Here is a 17,663-nt window from a genome sequence, read left to right on the forward strand (position 1 = left end):
GGGCATGCAGAGGAAACGACACAGATGCTGCTCATACTCACACACGTTATATGTGTGAATAGTGGTGTTGCGTGGTGTGCTCACGTCGTTATGTAAATGTCAAAGCAAGTTAATATCTAACTGTGCTTCCTCCTTCTCTGCCCCTTTCAAGTCGGGTTGTAAATTCCCTCCCATTTTGGTGACATAGTTTTGATCTTTTCATTTCAATTCATGTCAGTATTTGCTAAACTCAAAACTACTGTGTGGTTCGAAAGTTTCCCCGTTTGTTCCTCGAACTGGAGATGTCGACTTGTGATATGAAAGTTGATGTCGTGTTTCTAAAAACATCCCCGAAGTTGAGCATGTGGAGCCGCGGCTCACGTTCCACATTCTCCCTGCTGGTAATAAGACGCTCAAAAAGCAGTAAATAAAAATGTAATTTATTTATTTATCTATCGGTGGGAAAAGATTGGATGACATAAATAAAAGATCGAGGAACAGGATGCTGTGCTCCATTTAAAATGAGTGCTGCTGGATGCTTCGGATAAATCAATAAATAATCTTCAACTACAGACTACATAGCTGCAGAAGTTTGTTGAGTGTAACGTGAAGGACTCGGACTACACAGCCTGTAAAGAGAAAGGGCTATAGATATTGTATTTTTATTCATTAGTGGGAATGAGATGTTTTAAGGCCTGCATAGTGGTATAGTTTGTTAGTAAAATTTCCCAGATTTCAGGCTGTTCATGCATGGATTTCTTCCTGGTACTCTGAGTTTGTGTGGCTATAAAATGACGATCAGATAATTCACTCAACTCTTCAGATGGTACATTTCACGTTCTGAGGTTAAAGTCGACATTTAACATCTCATCCATGATCCTGATCCCTGTCGACTGTGGGTGGAGGAAAAGGCACATCTGGACACATTGAAAATGCCCGGAAAAAAAACACATGTAAGCAAAGTCAACACATATAAACCCAAACTGGGGATATTAGGACTCTGCAGCTACATAATTTCCCCCCCCCCATTGAGTGTTATTTATCCAAATAACCATCTTCATATCAGGGAAACATCGTTATCACACGAAATTTAATGCATTACTGTTACTCATTTGGTATAATCACTCTAATCTTATTGCAGGTAATGAGATGATAATATTCCACATCTGCTTGCCACCGTCCAGGAAACCAGACTGTTTACTCTGCTGGTATCTCAGATCCTTCATTTTTTTATGAGGACCAGCGCTTGCATTTGCCAGTTCAAATCAGTTTTCATGAACTATTAACCAGCCTTAGAGCAAGGCATCACTTTGAGATGCAAATGGGGAAAGAAAACTGATGCTAATGTCGACACGTATTGGCCCAGCAAAAGAAACAGAGCTGTGGGCAACAAGGGCTTAATGGCACATTTTGTCTTTTTTTTTTTTTTTTTTTTTTACGCTTTGATAGCAAAAGGGCTTGCAGTGCGCGTGTAATATTTTTCAATTTAGAATATGAAATCAAAAGTAATTCCAAGTACTCACAGTGCTCGTGTTGAGCGTGTTTCGCTTGTAGGCAGCCCAAAGAAAACAGGAAGTGACCTTGTGAGATAAACACGCAAGAAAAAAGCTGTGTGTACTTCCAATTAAAGTGTGATGCAAACAGTTTGGGCCAGAAATAACTTAAAATCAGTAAATTGGCTTCCTCCTTTTGAGATTCGAAGCAGGAGTTTCCTATTTGTTGTGGTTGTAGTTAACAAGAACGAGAGCAAACCACCAATTGTGACCTTGTAATTCTACAGAGTTAATATTTTCTTAAATATTAATCCATCCTGCCAGCAGTCGTATCATAACCCGTGTGCTGCTAAAATAAAAGCAGATAATTATGGGTAAAGCATCAAACCAGGAAAATTGGTTTCTTCTTTTCTGCCTTACAAGAAGCAGATGATCATTTCTTGCCTTCAAGTTGAGCTTTTCTATAAAGGACAAACAAACTGATCCATGTTTTGTCTTGTCTTTTTTTGTCTGTTTTTTTTTTTTGTTTGTTTGTTTTACCACCAGCCTTACCAGAGCTGGATGAGCTGACGATGGAGTGTGTCCTGGTAGAGCTGGAGAGTGTGTGTGAGGAGAAGATGCAGCAGGCCATCGAGACGGAGGAAGGCCTGGGCATCGAGTACGACGAGGACGTGGTCTGTGACGTCTGCCGCTCGCCGGAGGGAGAGGACGGGAACGAGATGGTCTTCTGTGACAAGTGCAACGTGTGCGTTCATCAGGTCAGACAGTCATGTGTTTATCACTCTGCAAACACGCCGGTCGTCTGGTTGCCTTCTGTGGTTCGTTTTTGCAAGAAACTGAACTATAACTTTCAAAGTCAGGGTCATTTAAAGGTGAACTTTGCTTTTTTTCCCTTCAAACTAAAAAAAAAAAAAAAAACAACAAAAAAAACTACATATATCAGGAACTTAATAGTGTGTGTACGGTTGCAGTTTCTCAAGTAGCTTGAGGGGGTCCGGCTATGTTTTCTACACAGTGACACATTCTTAATTACTGCGTTGGTGCCACTGGCACAAACACACCGTCGGTGTCGTCAGGCTGCCCTATCTTACCTGCTGTTATGACACATGAATATGAAGAGTGCCTCCAGCCTGCAGTGCAAATCATATTTTAGCCTTTTGCATAAAGTCTCTCTAGCGCAGTGGAAACAGTCATCTCGACGATGGTGTCGCCGTTCATGTTGTGGAATTAACATGTTCCTCATGTGTGAGCTTTGTTTTCTTTCCTCAAATAATCTGCATACTGCCACTAAGTGTGTGTGCTGAGTGAGTGATTGTAGATCTCTCTGTTTCTCCAGTATTAACTGGAGTAGTCTGCTGTGAACGGAACTTACAATAAGTGGGTATCGAAGACGCATGTTGTTTTGTCACAACTATTTTCGCATCAAATTTGACCATCATACAGCAAAACCGACACAAATAAAGTAATCAGACGAAAGAAGATGATTTGATTGTTTATGGTTCTGCTGCAGACATATTTCTTTTTTTACTTCTTCCAGCAACGTTTCAAACAATGCTATTAACATGTTAAACAAAATCTGATTGATCTATTTTATTCTGTTTTTAATTCAATCATGCAAGTAGAAGGTTATCATTTTGTCACTAAGTCTTTAAAATAATCCACATTTTAAAACCCTTTATTAAGCAAATCTCAAATATTTACATCGCATCAAGTTGTTTTGTGTTTTTTTTTTCTGCTATAGAGAGATTTATCCTCCTTGTTTTATAGCTTTGCCTTTTGCTCCACAAATAAAATTAAGTGGACGAGCATCTGAAATATCTCCCAAAGTGTTTATTACTCTATCATCTCCATTTACCAATGCATAGCTTTTATATTTTTCTAAAATTCAATATAAACGTTAAAATCACCTTGCCACATTTTTTTTGTGCACCTTACCTTTGACCACATTATTGTGTCACCTCCTCCCACCACATGCATGTGTTTAAGTGCTAGATAATATTGTCTATTGCTACTACTAGTAGCATGAAGTACCATAAAAATGTTTTTCCAATTTTCTACATGAAAGAAACAACATGCCAAACTTTGAGTTGTCTCACAAAAAAAAATGTGACGGGAAGAAAACATTGCGCCCAGGAGCGCCGAGTCCTCCATTCGCCCCTGAAGACGAGGCGTATCCAGCCGTGTTTGTTCTCTTCTCCTCCACTAAGGTGGTCTCCCTAACCTTCAGCAGGTGAAAAACAGGCCCTGCTTGCTGAGCTGCTGTGTTTGATCAATTAATTCCTTTGATCAATAAAGTGCTTTAATTGCTTCTAATGAAGCAATGTGTTTTTGTTTCCTCCTGTGCTCCTGTCAATCTCGACGCCGTCTTTGTCAGTGGGAAGTTTGTTTTTCGTTCTTCGCAAATTTTCCGTCCTGTTATCGTCTCGTGAGTCTGCATTGCAGCTTCTGATGCATAATATTTTTATTTTTTTGTGTCACATCAGTTTTGTGTTGGTGTTCAACTGAAGCAGTGATTTTGACTTGACTTAGAAATCAGAGCTGACGGAGCTCGTGGAGTAGATGCATATGTGTTAATGGAAGTCCTTTCATATAGTTAAATGGTAAATCATTCTCTTGTAACCTGCACACCGGATATTATCAGACGCACTTGCTATTATGCTGGCATGAAAAACTTCCCTGGCACCCTCATGTGTTGGCGGAAAAGAGAGTTGGGTGGAGCGCTGATGATACAATAACCTGCTGTGCTTTCAAAACAACACCAAGTGGCATTTCAGCTCTGTCTTCCTTCCTTACAGCCAGAGACAAAGGTTATGGGTGGACAATATTATGGATGGAGGATTGTATGAGAGTGACTTTGTGTTTGGATTTTGCAGCAGAGAGCATAAACTTTAAAGAGATTGAATAAAGGCTTCTACAGAACAAAATGTATTAGCTTCAACACTGTCCAACATTTATTTGATAAACTTGGGTACAAAAAGTATGTTTGACTGAGCGATGCAGCAAGTCATTAACCGTTTTATATGTGGTTTGGTTAAATGCTGCACTGTGTGCATGTTGTATATCTGGACATTGTTTGAATCCATACCTTTTTTTTTTTCTTCTTATCTCTCACAGGCATGCTACGGCATCCTGAAGGTACCCCAGGGGAACTGGCTGTGTCGGACCTGCGCTCTGGGGGTCCAGCCAAAATGTCTGCTCTGTCCCAAGAGAGGAGGGGCCCTCAAGCCCACCCGCAGTGGAACCAAGTGGGTCCACGTCAGCTGTGCCTTATGGATCCCTGAGGTGAGACCTGAAGGAGGAACCGGGGCTGGAGACGGTGGAGTGCATGTGCAGTCAGATGGGGATTATATTTACAGTGTTGTGGCAGGATCCAACACAAATCAAGTTGACGGGAGGATCACTGCCCACCTGTTACTGCGGTCATCATTTCAAACAGATACAGTATAAACTATGAAAACTGATGGTAACAAAACTTATTTGTTGTGTTGTTGAGAAATGCCACTCTGGTCTGATGTTCTCTATACATGTGAATGAAGGAGGTATAATGGCGAAAACCGCTTCACTCCAGCAATTATAACACCAGATATATATTTTTTTAATTTCACAAAATAATATAAACACTCAAAAGTAGGTGCAAGACTATCGATGGCCGTGTCATGAGTTCAACTGTATTGTGCTCATTATTAAAATGCAGTGTGTTACATTGATAGAAGGAGCTATTGTTTTTGCTCTGCGTGACAAGTTTTTCTATCTATCTCAATCTTGAAATTGTCATTTCTCAACACGGCCTCATAAAACAAGAAGCAGCTGTTAAAACAAAAGAAAAGCAAAGCATATTGTATGCACACGATTCATAATCCCATTTGTTATTGACCCCAACCAATGAACAATTGGCTACATGTACATCAGCGGCTTCAAATTAATGCCACATCTTCGGGAGACGAACTGAATATTTCTGCTTTCAAACAGTATATGTTTTCTGGTTCATCACATTTTACATTATTTGTCACCACGTGTATGGTATATTGAACTCTATAGCTACTTCATAAAGCCGTTTCTTCACAGTCTTTGTGAATGGCAGATGATTACTAAACTTCCAATGAAACGTTCACATGAAGTGAGTGGGGCTGGATCCAGAACCGACTCCTGAAGAGGGAAACGTTCGCACACCTGTCACTTGTTACCCCCTGGGCTTTCTTGTTTACTGTAATTGCGTGGAATACATTTATGTTGCTCCTTTAGTCAAGACTTCCCTCTCGACAAGTCTACAGATAAAGTGAAATGATTCCCGGGGAACGTGTGTGTCGAGTGTGCAGCCAAGCAGCCGCTCATTTCGCCTCGGTGTGTCTTGATGACATCTTTCGGAAACGTCTCGAGTCTGAAAGCCCCCAGAATGCAGCCACTTGTTTCTGAGGTTCATGGACTTACTTTCACGCCTTGCACACCTTTAAGAAACCTCAAGACAGCCAGTCATGTGTCTTCGGTCTATTCAGAAACACACTCCAGCAACACATTTCTTAATAATAGAGCGGCTTTCGGCACCTCAAACCTTTTACTTCTAATTGCCTTCTGTCACCCTTGATTGGGCTAATTGTTTTCATTCCTCCATGCACTTTTGTTTTCTTTTCCTGCCAGGGAGGGTAAAGAAAGATAATTTGCATGTCTGTGCTCTGTGTGTTTGCACATGTGTGCTTGCACAGACTCAGTTGTGAGCTAATGCGGTTTCATTAGCAAGAGATGAACACATAGGAACACACAGAGGCACAATTCACCACATACATCTCTCCAGTGCTATCGAGGGATTTATATTTTTTCTTACACTACTGAATGTTATAGTAGTCGAAAAGACTGCAGCGTCTCTGTGGGTTTATGTTCATATGTGTGTGTGTGTGTGTGTGTGTGTGTGTGTGCATTAACACACCACCCAGCCTTGAAATGACACGGCCCTCCTGCAGTGCTGTGTGTGGAGTTGCTTTTTGCCCTCTGCCTATAACCCCAAGAGAGAGGTCTCGACTTAAAGAGCTTTCCCAACACATATGCTCCCTCGCTCAAAGACGTAGAGCCGGTTTATTAAGCTGCCTTTGTTCTTAACCCTCTGATTTCCCCCCCGAAATTATTCCAGCTTTTGTAGATGTTTCACCCATCTGGATTCAAATGTAAAATAATTGGGGCTTGAATATTGGAAAATGAGCTTGCTCAAGGAACACACACACACACACACACACACACACACACACACACACACACACACACACACACACACACACACACACACACACACACACACACACACACACACACACACACACACACACACACACACACACACACACACACACACACACATACAGTATCTTCAGCATTGATGAGCCACAGTAAGAAAATGAATGGCTTAAAAATCTCAGACTGTGTGTGCACAAGCCTGTTTGGGCTTTATCTGTAGAAATGATGGCTAAGAACAATCCAATCAATTAACTGCACCACTCAAAACTTGGAAATCCGCTCGCCATTGATCGGTTCACACATCAACTGTATGAAAGAAGCGGACATTGACAGTTGTGGCTGTGGCATCATAGTCCGGATCCCACTTCCTATTGACATTTTCAATGGAGTGAAAATTGACCCTTACTCCAATTGAGTGTGTTATACAAAAGACGTCAATAATAAAAGAAAGAGCAAGGGCTGAGGGCTCGTTGTGCGGATGAACAGAGTAGACAAAAAAAAAAATCAGTTAGAAGGACGAATGGGCAAAGAGAGGGAGGGGCGTGACCCTCGGAAGTCAATTGACAGCTTGAAGGACGAAGAGAAGAAGGCCACATATTGGAGATGAGTGGATGGGAACTTGCAAGAGGTAGAATAGTTTTTGGAGAGAAAAAGGCAGCGTGAGGAAGGAAGGAAGGAAAGAAGGAACGGCACTTTGGTGATGAGAGCTCTCCACTCAGTTCTGCATGGGGAGCTGGCACAAGTCAATGACTTTTTTTTGGTGCTTTTGGTGCAGGAAGGTCCAGGGCCAAAGCTGATCTGAATGGACCGCTTGAAGGGAGCGAGTGAAGCTGGGCTTCACAACGTTGATTTTCCACAAAGCACATTTGTCCCTGATCTGGCTCCAAGGACACTTTTTTCTTACAAAAAAATTTAAATATTGATTCAGCTTTCTTTTCTTTTTAAATATTTAACCTTTGTTTCAAGACTGTTTGACTGTCACAAATCATGTTGTTGATTATTGATAACTGAAAGGTTTGTCTAATATATCTGTTCTTAAAGCTTTTTACTCTTAATGGTGTCTGTAATAGCAGTTGTCTTGACTTAAGAAATTGAAAGGAAAAATGAATTTATCCATATTATAAGCTAAAGCCTCAGACAATTGGACCTTTTTGCTATTTAGAATATTTCTGAGCATTCATGCCAATACTTAACTTCTATCTACGAGATATTCTAAAAAATATTAATTACAAATTGCTGATACATTTCAAACAGTCATACTTCATGGTCAGTCGTCACCAGTAAAACCTTTTATTATAGAATTAATAATCGCTCGAGCCACCTTGAAACCATGTAACAACCTTGAAAACTTGCTTTCAGGAGGAAATAAATAGATTCCCCAAAAATTTAAAACAAGACATGACACGACAAGAAAATAGCAGCGGGAATGGAGAATGTATTTTATTAAGCTGTAGATTGTCAGATTTTGTCAGAAATTAAAACACAATAAAATTAGGCCATTCTTTGAGAATCGCAGGTGTTGCATTTGATCTGGTGTGATTAATCCAGCCCTGCCACGTGTCTCCCACAGGTGAGTATAGGCTGCCCAGAGAAGATGGAGCCCATTACCAAGGTGTCCCACATCCCTGCCAGCCGCTGGGCTCTGTCCTGCAGTCTGTGTCGAGAACACACTGGAACCTGCATCCAGGTACTGTCAATACCTGCTTATCATCATATGCATGTATGCGTTATTCATGTAATGACTTTCGTGTCACAACCCCATTCATACTTCAAAAAGTGAACAATAAGTGAGTTTCAAACTAGCAGTTCTTTAGTGCATCTGTGTTTTTGACTGTCGATAGAAATGTGTGACGCGCTGTCGAGTCTTGTCCGTAATTAGGCCTGCAGTGTATACACGTGTGTAGGCTGCATATGAACACGTGTACTCGATTGTTTGCACGGCGGTAAAGGGGTTTGCTGTCACACTGTTAATGCCGGAGATTAACAGCCAGGTCTTAAGCCAGGATCGCTCTCCTGTTCCCGTAGCTGGAGGCCAGGCGGCTGTACAGACACTCTCACTGATCAGCTGCCACCTCACAGCGACGGTAGGGATGCTCTGCAATGGCAGCGTGAGCAGCAGGGGGTCTTTGAAGGTCTTGATGTTGGGGAAAAGTGTGAAATAACTAGTTTTCAGTTGTTGTTTTTTTTAAGTTGTGGCACAGGGGTGTAGGAAAAACATGTAGTCAGTCTTGATTCTTAAGCTTTTTTTTTGTACTCAAGTTGCACTTTAAATGAAATGTTAAGTGGCTCACTGAAGCTGCCCCATGCATCAGCTCTCGCCTGCATACAGCACAGTGTGTCACCAAAGTGACACTTCTTTAGTACACAAACTACTGAAACGATCACATTTCTTATTATTTTTTTTGATACTTCTGTAGCAAAAGACACCTGGTTGTATCGTATCCTTTCACTCCCGGCCTCTCAGTTAGTGCTACTCACAAATTAGATTGCTCTGAACAAAATATTTGTATTTAATGAACCCTTTGTTTTAATTGTTCAGTTCTGATATGAAACTCCCTAATTACTACTTTGCTGCAGGAAAGTGCGGAGGGAAGGTCAACCAATCAAACCTGTCCTGTGTTTATAAAAGCTCACTGAGAGTCGGCCTGTGAGCAGCAGCCTTTCGTAATGGGGTGAAACACTCAATGCTAATTAGGAAAGCACTTCTGCTTCATGGTTAGTTTGTCTTTTCTGTAGATTTGTGAAGGACGCAGCAGCCCTGGAGCCTGAAATACGTTTTCAGTGTTTTCTAGGATTTCACTGGTGACTCAAGTTATTCTCATATGAAACCTCTTTTTCTCTTTTCTTCTTTTTTGTGACAACGAATTTCATAGATAGATAGATAGATAGATAGATAGGTAGATAGATAGATAGAAATAAGAGAGAGAGAATGAGCCATATATATGAGAATGCTTAGAAATTTAAGGAAAATCCAAAGTTCTAAACACTTATAATTGAACAATATTCTTCAGCAACATCTGAATTTAATAGGAAATTGATTAGATTGGACTTGGTTACTCATTCCCAAATGAAATCTAAAACTTTGAAAGATGAACTTAAAAAAATAGTAATTGCTGGAATCCTTTTAGTTGGCAGTGTTGCTGTGTCTGAAAGCCTAGACACTAGAAATATCCCGAGCCGTCTCGGAAATATGAATTCCTCTTACAAATGCTCTGAAGAACAAACCTTAGGGGGGAAACTGTTTTGAAATCAAACTCGGATTACTCCCACACTGGTCAGTAAGTCAAACAAGCTTTTAAGTTAATAGTGATTCATGTTTGGATCGTTGCCACAAACAAGTTCAGAGTTACTAACAATGGGAGCATACCGATTAGATTAACTGAAAACTACACACTGAACACGAAAAGTTATTTAAAAATAGAGTGAGAAAGTGCCACCATACAAAGGTTTTATGCAGCATGAAATGACAAGGTTATTGTCCATTATTAGACAACGCTCCAGTGTCAGTCTCTCGCTCAGGAGGCGAAAGGAACTCAGATGAAGCAGTCAGAAAACACTGGAGTTGATAGACTTTCATATAAGGAAGCCGATAGTAAACTAAAATATTGACCACTGGTTTTTATTGATTTTCACTCACTGTCCACGCAAGTAAAATCGAACACGATTTGCATATCCAAACAATTGGGCTCCACAGACTCTCACTTTCAAACGGCTTCACCTAATCAACCCCAAAATGTCACGCTCATGAAGAAGGGGCAAGCCTGAGTCATTTTCACGTTTGATTCTGTCCAGTTAAAAATTGCGCCTGATTAAAACGTAACGTAGATAGCCCAGGTATTTTTTTTTCTCTAGTTTCACCACACAAAAGGTTGAAGATTATCGCAGTCGAACAAATGTGTTGTTGTCCACAGACAAACAGAGGTAGAGGGAGCCAGGGTGGGCGCTGATGAAACATTATTAATGAAGTCCTGCCAGAACAGAGCAGGTGCAGTGGGAAAGGCCAGATGAGTATTTGTTTGTTTATTTGTTTCTGCGATGACTTGGCCGGCACCAAACAACACATCTCGCCGGCTCCACGCTGTGTTCAACCTTTTTGCCTTTTTGACACCGAATAAGTGCGAGCAGCTGCAGCGGGCGCAGTCTGACATTTCGTACGCCATAAAGATGGGCCGACGGTGGAAACCTTTGACTGTAACTTGGCTTTTTAACAAGGTGATGCATCTATAGTGGTGACCTACACCGGCCAGATAGATGGTTATTGAACCACGCCTTCAGCTCCTCCAGTGACCTTGTTTACTCAGTGACTCAGTGCGAGCTTTACATGGGTTTAGACAGGTCATCAAGTCTCACCTTTCAAACAGAACAAATGGCAAGTAAAACCCAAGAAAATACCGAGATGTTTGAAAATACATCGTCACGCCAGCGTGTTCATTGTGGAGACTCCCCCAGGAGGGAGGCTGGAGACGACCTCCCACGACTCAAACCTTGGAAGTTTGACTTTGTGAGACAATAACAACAAAACCACACAAATAACAAGTTTCTCACTTCCAGCTGGGGAGACCTGTTTAGGTTGTTTTTTTTGTTTTGTTTTTTTTTGTTTTTTGTGCCAGTGTTTCAGAAATCTCTGCCCCCGCTGCACGACAATGTGGGTGAAAAAAGAGGTTTGTTTGTACTGTGCAAAACCCTGAAAAATTATGTAAAAATATTCAACAGGAACTGTTTATATATTGACAATTTTGTGACAAATTGCGCCAACAGAGGTTGGCAGTGTGTATCAGTGCTCACACCGGAAAATAATGTGCACAGTGGGTCACCCATTAGTCTGTTTACGGTTTCAAGTGGATTCATATGCTTGTTCACAAATCATGTAAGTTGTAATTTTTGGCATGACATCTCTGTTGGTCCTTTTACACATAAATAGGTTTTCACATCAGGTCAAAACGAGAAAATGAGAGTGGGTGACACAAAAACGAAGCAGAATAACACAGGTAGTGTCCGCTGTGACCAGCCCTGTGTCGTCCTCTCCTCCTCCTTCCTGCTCCTGAACATACAGGATGTGCAGGTAGACCTGCATGTGCAACATACATGTCAAACATTTAAAAACTAAACTGGGAAAAATAAAATCACACATTGGTCATGATGGAGCGTCTCACCATATAAATATTCAGAACATTTGTGGGGTATTGCTGCTGATCACCTAATAAAAACCTTTAATGTATCTTTAAATGATTAAAAATGTATCTTTAAATAAAAAAACTTGACATCAGTCCTCACCCGTTCTCGTTTATGGATCTATTATAATCAATAATATGTTTTTTAAAGTTTAATTCACACCCTGAAACTCTACCTCCTCTCCTGTCTCATCTCTGGATGGATTGCAGGTCAGCTCATCATGAAATAGTTAATATTTCAAAAGTATTAGGAGTGAATCCATATTTCACTAATCAGTTTAAGACCTGAACTGAGCTTCATCAGTGTCTCCACCTTCCATTGCTTCACCTGCTTCACTCCTCTATGTTCCGTCATTCTCCTGATGACACATTTTACACATAATCTCTCATCAAATCAAATCAAACTTTATTTCTCTCTAATATAAAGTCATACATGTCGATAAATGTTGTAGTGACCAGGTGTTCTCCTTGTGTAGTATAACATTACTTACACTGACATTACTCTTGTGAAAAATAAGTCTTGCTGCAGTTTCAGCCTTTGTGTCCAGTGTTGATGACACTCAGGAACACTGACAAAATTAGCAGTCAAATAAAGGACCAATGGCCGTCCCAGGATTAAGACTTCATTCAAGAGATTTTGTTCCTACATATGAATGTAAATGAACAATGTGACGTTATAAATGAGCCATATTCGTGGCAGCGTTCCCAACAGACTGTTTTACCTGGTTCAAACCTGGTCCTGTAATTAATACCCCCCCCCCCCGAAACACTCAGAGCCGCTGAGGGAGGAGGCAGGTTTCTGACGGGACACTGTGCTGCACCGTCAAAATAAAAGAAAGCAAGTTAAAAAAAAAAATTCAACATCAAGTATTTTTCACCTCCGCGGTTGTATGATTATTGGGAGGGACAAATGCGCAAGTGTCCAATTTTGGTGGGGGACGGTTCCTACACCTATGGGTGTGTGTGACAGGGAGCTTTTCTTGTTTCAGGGCTGTTGCGTCTTTATTATCCTGCCATCTGCGTGAATGGTGAAGAGGCAGAGTGGTAGATCAATTTGTTCCACCTCTGTTGCGCCTTCGTCCAGCTTCAGATGCGATACCAGACACACAGCAGATGTGAGAATTTGTCTTTGCAAAGGAATAGGTGACACATCAGGAGTACACACACACACACACAGTGATGATTTGCATGTTGCACCTCTGGCACGTCTCTGTTGTAGGACTGTTAACAGTCACACACCAGGCAACGGTAGCTTCAATTTCGAGAGGAAGGCTACCAGTTAGAGTATGTTATAATGTCTACTTATCATGGATAAGATTGACAGCTGGAGCACATTCCCCATAATTTGGTTTATTTAATAGAGAAAATAATGGTAAAAATGCTGTTGAACATACTGCATATTTTTACTTGTGCTACCTATTTCTACACAATTATCTATATAGATTAGCTTTAACATTTGTACCTTGACGGTGCATGATCCTATTGCCAGTTTCCTTCTTCAGACCTCAAATCAGTTGTAGTGGTAATAATGTTATGGCTGATGGGTGTGCGCTTAAGAGAAAAAGGAAAAAGTGTCAGGAAAAATTCTGTTCAAACTGTCCTTAAAATTGATGAGATTTGTTGACATTTATTTTTTCCGACTGATAATTGAAATCACATTGGGAAACGTTTTGAGGCTCGGGAGCAGTCAGGACTGTTTGTCAGGTCAGACGTTGTTCCAATTAAAACTTTTGAAAGCTTTTTGGAAACTTTCCATAAAGCAAGAAAAAGATGAGGGTTGGATAAGCTTAACTGAACACTTTAATTATTTTTCCTCTTAAATTAGAAGATAAGAGAGTGAGAAAGAAGAACAGAGAGAGAGCGAGAGAGAGCGAGAGAGGGGAAAAGATTGTCGATGGAAATGCAAGACCAGAGTTGTTTTCCAGATGGTTCTTGTTTGTGGGATCAGTTGGATTTTTGTCACTGTGCTCCGACACAACCCGGCACATGGTGTCACCACACACGCACGCACACACACACCCACACAAAGTGTCTGTGACATTGAAAACGTGTACGTGTCTGTGTGTCTATGTGCAGCAGCCATTAAGCGTATGCCTGTCCTGTCCCCCCCCCCCCCCCCCCCCCCCCCCCAGTGCTCCATGCCCTCCTGTATTGTGGCCTTCCATGTGACGTGCGCCTTCGACCATGGCTTGGATATGAAGACCATCCTGGCCGAAAACGACGAGGTACGCTTCAAGTCCTTTTGCCTGGAGCACAGCTGCGCCGCCGGCAACAGCAGCGCGGCAACCAACAACGTCTCCAGTTCCACCAGCGTGAGCAACAGCATCCACGCCATCACTTCCACCACCAACGGAGCACACGATGCAGCAAAGCCAGTCTGGACCGCCGCCGGCTTCGAGCTCCGACCGGAGCAACAACAACCAAACGGCAGCAGCGACATGGAGCCGCGGTCGGTGTCCCACCTGGTTTCAGTGTCGGCCTCGGAGCGAGCTGAGCGGGACCAGTTGGAGAGAGAGAAAGTGAGCCAGAGGAAACAGAAGCTTCAGGAGCTGGAGGATGAGTTTTACCAACTGGTGGACCCCAGGGAGGTTGCTGAAAACCTGGGTCTGCCCGTCTCCCAGGTATGTTAAACAGTCTGACTTAAGGTTCAATGTGAATCATAGTTTTGGACATTTTTTTTCTTTCATTTCACACACTTAATCCTTCCGCACGAAATTATACACGCACAAGGGCAAACAGGTAACAGTACTGTACATGGCACCACATTCCTGTACAGCAGGTTTGTCGAGCTCTTTTTAGTTATGGTCCAACGTGCAGCTGAATTTAATTGGGTTGTCCCGTAAAATGATTGCATAATTACTTTAAATACAGTGTTCCCTTTGTTTTAGTGCAAAACGTTTGACAATGTTCTAAAAGAAAGTTTACAATAAATGAACAAACAATTTATTACTCTGAACTGTATAGGTCCTAAGACAGAGCCTTGTACAACTCAATGGTTAATGTTTAACAAGAGTTGAAGAGTGATCCTTCATATCATCATGTTTTATTATGTATTGTACTCTTACTAAAGAGTAAGACACCCAGTGGACAGATTAGGAGCAGCACTTACCCTTTTTTACGACTTTGTAAGAAAGGTCATCCCGCAGACCGAATGAAAGCTGTTGGCAGGCTGCTTTCAGTCTCTGGTAGAGAGTTCAGAACACAATATTTTTCTGTCAAATTCTGGTTGGAAGTTGGGGGGAAAAAAATCCCCAGTAATAAATATGTATTACAAACAACATCTACATTTTGGTTATTCCTGTAGTCATAATTTTACATATTTGCCAATTGATTCGACAGTTCATAAAATGAAAGTGTGACTGCCATCAAGATGGAAGGTGATTGGTTTCTGTTGCAACGTCGGCAGCAATGGGGAGAGTTTTGTCGTCACGACTTCATCGGACATCGAGAAAAACACTCACACGTACACATGTTGTTGGTTTTGGACCAGCAGCCTGTCCCACTTGCAATACACTACGTGTTAAGAAATTATTCCAAACAGCAGTCATTCACTCTGACAGGTACACCTCGGTGAATACCTAAAACAATACACTCCTCGAGGCGGTGACGTGGGTATAAATCTAGTGATAACTAAGCATACAGACAAGGTCAACGACTTGAGTGGATGAAACGGCTCACTGATGGGAGAGGTCAGGAAAGCAACACTTGTTCTTTTTAACATTCAGCAGGTATGCAAATACGCTAAATGCTCAGTATGACGGCGACGAGCAGCAGAGCATCTCGGAACACACGCTTCATTGAACCATGGAGTAGATAGGACGTTTTATTTCAGTCTAAAGATCAAGAAGCTGAATGCTTCTCTGCTTGATGAACAGGGGAAAATATATTATCTTGTTTATTTGTTTTATTTTGGGGGGGGGGGTGTTGACAGGGGAGGGATCAGTAAACTGATCGTGGCTTTATCAGTTCGTTATCATGTGTTTGTTGACATTGGCCAGTGGAATAATTTATTTACAAAGTAAACGTATAGCAAAAATGTACTCTTATCGGCATCTGATTTTATTTTTGTGACGTAAAAAAAAAAAGAAAATCTATTTATCTTCTGTTTCACAAACACTAATGTCTTCATCTTGCACGTACTCCCAGGTGGACTTCTTGTATCAGTTCTGGAAGATGAAGAGAAAGGCCAACTTTAATAGACCTCTGGTGACCTTAAAGAGAGACGAAGTGGACAACCTGGCCCAGCAGGAGCAGGACGTCCTCTACAGACGACTCAAACTCTTCACGCACCTCCGACAAGACCTGGAAAGGGTGAGCAGAGCACATCTGATGTGTATGAGTGTTTGGTCTGCACACAGTCACGTGTGTTTCTTTGTGCAGCGCGTAACCAAAGGTATCTGTTTGTGTGTGTGTGTGTGTATGTGTTTGTCTGTTTGTTCATGTCTGTACTCGGTGCTCAATACATCCAGTATTTGCTGATATGGTTCGAGAGGTAATTTACATTATTCAGAATGTTAATTAAAAAGATCATTGACGGTATCATATTAAGTTGATTTTTGCTCCCATGAATATTAATGCTGAATGAATGAGCAGCTCAAAGGATGAAGGCATAATAAAATGCTTTAATGATGAAATGAGTGACTGACTGATAGCCCAGTGTGGAAAATTTCCACCCAAAGCAGACAATTCATTAGATGCTTCCTTTAGGTTACTGTGATAGACCTTATGCGAAGCTGTGGTGGCATAGAGCTCTAGGAATTTTCCCTGGGTGGTTTTCAGGAGGGATTGTTGCTCTCGTGGTTTTCTTTCCAGGACAAACATTGTAGACAAATTCAGTCTCAGGTGACCCAGAGTACAGAAATAGAATAGGAATTTCCTCTGGGATGTGGAGATTTACCTCCATTGTAGAGCAGAAGTAGCATAGTAGAGTAGTGCACGAGTGTCGAACGACCTTTCGTTTTCCTGCTTATCAACACTTTGCTGTCCTGCAAAGAAACTATTTTAATGATTATGCAGCTGCCTGGAAATAAAGTATTGGGTTTGGAAATTGTTTGTGCTTCGTGGAGACTTTTGTTCTGCTCTGTTGTGGAGCATTGGAGCATCAAGACAATAATGTAAACTTTGATGAAAAGACAACTTGAGAATCTCATAAATCTAATCTGTTTTTGACAAAGATGAGTTGAACTAAGCCTGAAATGTTCATGCAGCTCACAGGGTTTTCTCAGTGAGATATTGTGCTTGCTATTATCTGATGATGCTCCCTGCCAGTTCTTCCCCGCACGGCCAGAGTAGAGGCTTATTTGTGGTCAGACTCAATGGTGAAGTGTTCCCCCACTGTCTTTGGCATCAAAGCTCGCACTTGGCAGATGAATGCTAACCACTATGTATATTTCTTTGCTTGGTTTCCTGGGTTGGTTGTGCCCATGCTCATAACCTTGCTCCAGGCTAATGTTCCTTGTACTCTGGGAGTTGATTGGCATTCATCACTGTGGTGCTCTCAAAACTCTAAAGAATCCAAATATCAGCGGGCAGCTCATAGCCGAGCAGCTTCTGCAAATGGATTGCCAACGACATGCTCCCATGTTTTTTTTATTTATTTTTTCACATTAGGACAAATATTCTATATCATTACCGCAATCTGGGGGGGGGGGGGGGGGGGACAAAACATGGTAGTCCCATGGTATGTAATTATTTTCTGATAATAAAGTCACTATTATGCATCTTCTTTCAGCGGACTGTAAGATGAACCAAATACTTTGTTTTCCCCTCCATGTCCCTACATTTCTTAAGCATGTGA

General features: G+C 41.5%; 1 protein-coding gene across 1 annotated transcript in view; it reads left to right on the forward strand.

Annotated features, from left to right (window-relative positions):
• jade2 (jade family PHD finger 2) overlaps nucleotides 1–17,663 on the forward strand; it is a gene marked incomplete at its 5' end in the record, with an annotated part of 149,059 nt that overhangs the window by 74,368 nt on the left and 57,028 nt on the right. Inside the window, 5 exons of the mRNA XM_080508224.1 lie at nucleotides 2,019–2,230; nucleotides 4,587–4,754; nucleotides 8,266–8,382; nucleotides 13,999–14,487; nucleotides 16,013–16,177. Coding sequence (XP_080364350.1) covers nucleotides 2,019–2,230; nucleotides 4,587–4,754; nucleotides 8,266–8,382; nucleotides 13,999–14,487; nucleotides 16,013–16,177 — 1,151 coding nt within the window. The remainder of the gene's footprint in view (nucleotides 1–2,018; nucleotides 2,231–4,586; nucleotides 4,755–8,265; nucleotides 8,383–13,998; nucleotides 14,488–16,012; nucleotides 16,178–17,663) is intronic.

The sequence above is a fragment of the Blennius ocellaris genome (genome assembly GCF_963422515.1).
Source record: "Blennius ocellaris genome assembly, chromosome: 14".
Classification (NCBI taxonomy): Eukaryota; Metazoa; Chordata; class Actinopteri; order Blenniiformes; family Blenniidae; genus Blennius; species Blennius ocellaris.